The sequence below is a fragment of the Camellia sinensis genome, chromosome 12 (assembly GCF_055761805.1).
Source record: "Camellia sinensis isolate YWXY chromosome 12, ASM5576180v1, whole genome shotgun sequence".
Taxonomy (NCBI): domain Eukaryota; kingdom Viridiplantae; phylum Streptophyta; class Magnoliopsida; order Ericales; family Theaceae; genus Camellia; species Camellia sinensis.
The window spans coordinates 100252521-100255301 of record NC_138972.1 but is presented as its reverse complement, the minus strand read 5'-3'; the positions used below and the strand labels follow the sequence as shown (position 1 = coordinate 100255301).

Here is a 2781-nt window from a genome sequence, read left to right as displayed (position 1 = left end):
ATCATTACTCTGCCAACAATTTTGAAATCTTTGGATACATTATTGCCGTAGACAAAGTATCCAAAGATAGCAATCAATTATATAAGGATATAAATTACACTAACTTTCCCCTCTTGACGGCAATTACAAAAATCTACGCTCAAATCACGATTCTAATTACCGCAACTATTACGCTATAATCTTTACATCTCGCAATCGCAACTGCATTTCAAACCTTGGGGGAAGTGATTAGAGAAAGAACAAATTCGTTAGTTCCAGGAGGTGAGACTTGGAGTTTTGATTAATGTTAGAAAGGAAAAAGTATTATCTCACAATATATTTTATTATTTAATTAGAAATATCTCTAGGCAAACAAGGAGAAAAAATGGTAATCTAGAATTATTGATCCACGTCGAACGCTTGACCGAAGGAATGACTCACAAGGTGAATTGTAAGCCCCAACGACAAAGGAACTGGAACTAGCCTTTGGCATTTGTCCCAATCAACTTCAACAACTACTATAGGAACTAATGGAATTCAACTCAAACTATTTGGAAAAAAACTTTGAACTAAATGAAAGATCATTAGGTACACAAGCAGCTTGCCCAGCCTCATCGTTATGCAGCTTCGAAAACGAAAAAAAAGGCCTAATTTCGAGGTTGAGTTTCATGTGACGAAATATTTTTGGAAGGTCAACACCAAAGCTACTCAAGGAAGGTAAATGTAATTTTAGAAACTTAAAGGGAGGCTTCTGCAACTATCATATAGCTGAGGGAAGGTCAGTGTAATTTATCCATTATATAAATCCAAGTTTATCATTGGCTCCTCCCCTCCAGAACTCGTGAGAAGATAATATGTCGACTCTTCTTTCAAGCTGGTCTAAGGATGTTAACACCGTGCCACAAAAATTTGTTTTCCCACCGGAAGAAAGGCCAGGAGACCTTCCAGCTCCTCTATGCAAGGGCATTCCAGTCATTGATCTACAACAATCAGGGGGTCATCATGACAGAGCTGATTTACTTCACCAAATTATAAAAGCTAGCCAAGATCTTGGCATGTTTCAGGTTCATTTTTATTAATCCTTGCTTTTTTGCTCTTCATATATATACAAACGTATGTTATATTTGTTTAGCCAAATGATGCAATCAATTATGATTATATAAAACAGGTGATCAACCATGGAGTATCAGAGGAACTAATGGATGATACAATGAGTCTGTTCAAGGAGTTCATTGACATGCCTGAAGAAGACAAGGCCAGTTATTTTTCTGACGACACAAGTAAGAGCTTCATGCTCTTCGCAGCCAGTTCTAATTCTAATTTGAATAAGAAGGGTAATGTTACCTACTGGAAGGATTCATTGAAACATAGTTGTCACCCTTTAGAGGATCACATCCAATCGTGGCCTGAAAAGCCTGCTAGATACCGGTAAACTCCACAACCCCATTTGTCCATTTATATTAATCTAGTCTTACTGTTGTGTACTTGTGTTGAGTTGAGTTGTATACTTTTTTGTTAATTGTCTTTTCAGGGAGGTTGTTGGGACATATTCATTGGAAGTGAGGAAGTTAAGCTTGAGGATTTTAGATCTGATTTGTGAAGGATTGGGAATTGAAGAGGGGTATTTTGCAGATGAACTGAGTAAAACCCAAGCACTGGTAGTTAATCATTACCCGCCATGTCCAAACCCGAGTTTGGTCTTGGGAGTCAGTGGACACTTTGACCCAAATCTCTTAACCATACTTCAGCAGGAGGAGTATGGGCTTCAAATGTACAAGGACGAGCAGTGGGTTGGTGTTGAACCTCTCCCTCATGCATTTGTTATCAACATAGCTAACCAATTAGAGGTATATCTCCACCCCATTGTGCATAAATCTAGACAGTTCACATATTATTGGCCCTTTCAATTCTATGACTCTGTCTGACTAAAAATCTGTAACTAAATGCAAACTCCGTTGGGCTTGTATGTAGTTGATCAGCAATGGGATGCTAAAAAGTGCTAAACATCGAGCAGTGACAAATTCAAGCATTGCTAGGACATCCATAGTCACTTTTATTGCTCCATCTAGAGAATGCGTCATCGAACCTGCAAAAGCACTTGTTAAATCAAGCAATCCCCAACTGTTCAAAGGAGTTCATTAACACTTGCACGCCCAAGATTAAAGACCCTAAAGATACGACATTGAAGTCATACAGGCTCCAAGCTTAAGTTATGGTCTGTGGAAGGAAAATGCAAATCCAATTAGAGAAGTCATAACGTAGTTTCACGTAATTGATTAAACTGCTTGGTTACATTCTCAGAATAAAATGCAATTCATTCTGCAGCTCAACCCAAACTAATGCCCGTTATAGTTTTTCATAACTCGCTGTGAACCTTTTCGATTATTAATAGCGGCTCGTGAAGTAGCCCTCTTTCTTTACAAAATGAGTGGATACATGCCCCTTTAATTACTTTCTATTATATGTAAACCGACATTAGTTGAATGCAATTTCCAAGCACACTTCTGTTACTACCTATCAAATGTTGCTATTGTGAGGAAGTTCCAAAGTTTTGGTTTACTCTAACACGCTTTCCCAATTCAAAATCTTGTTATAACAGATGCAAAGTTATTAAAGCCGATGTGATTCTTTCATGAGAAAGCCAAAATTTAGTTAAAATCAACCAAACTAAACCAAATAGAAACAGCTTAAGTGAAGAAGTTTCACATAAATCTGTACTAGTAATCATCTCCAGTGGTCTCCAAACAAGCTGCCATTTCCTAATTATACCAGCTTATAACAAGCTACAATAATCTAAGCAAT

General features: G+C 37.6%; 1 protein-coding gene across 2 annotated transcripts; it reads left to right on the top strand.

The window, feature by feature from the left end:
* Positions 1–412: 412 nt before the first annotated feature.
* Positions 413–2501, top strand: LOC114260216 (hyoscyamine 6-dioxygenase). 2 transcript variants are annotated; one of them, XM_082899409.1, is made up of 5 exons: positions 413–696; positions 816–1043; positions 1148–1407; positions 1511–1826; positions 1951–2501. In XM_082899409.1, the coding sequence occupies exons 2-5, from the start codon at positions 834–836 to the stop codon at positions 2119–2121; spliced, it is 957 nt and encodes a 318-aa protein (XP_082755535.1). In that variant the 5' UTR covers positions 413–696; positions 816–833; the 3' UTR covers positions 2122–2501. The 2 variants fall into 2 exon arrangements, with proteins under 2 accessions (XP_082755535.1, XP_028056077.2); XM_028200276.2 differs by having other exon boundaries at positions 413–1043.
* The last annotated feature ends 280 nt before the right edge of the window (positions 2502–2781 follow it).

Coding starts and splice junctions, on each gene's coding strand:
- LOC114260216 (XM_082899409.1), top strand. CDS start 834: ATGTCGACTCTTCTTTCAAGCTGGTCTAAGGATGTTAACACCGTGCCA. Junction 1,044..1,147: donor AAGATCTTGGCATGTTTCAG/GTTCATTTTTAT, acceptor TATATAAAACAG/GTGATCAACCATGGAGTATC. Junction 1,827..1,950: donor ACATAGCTAACCAATTAGAG/GTATATCTCCAC, acceptor GCTTGTATGTAG/TTGATCAGCAATGGGATGCT.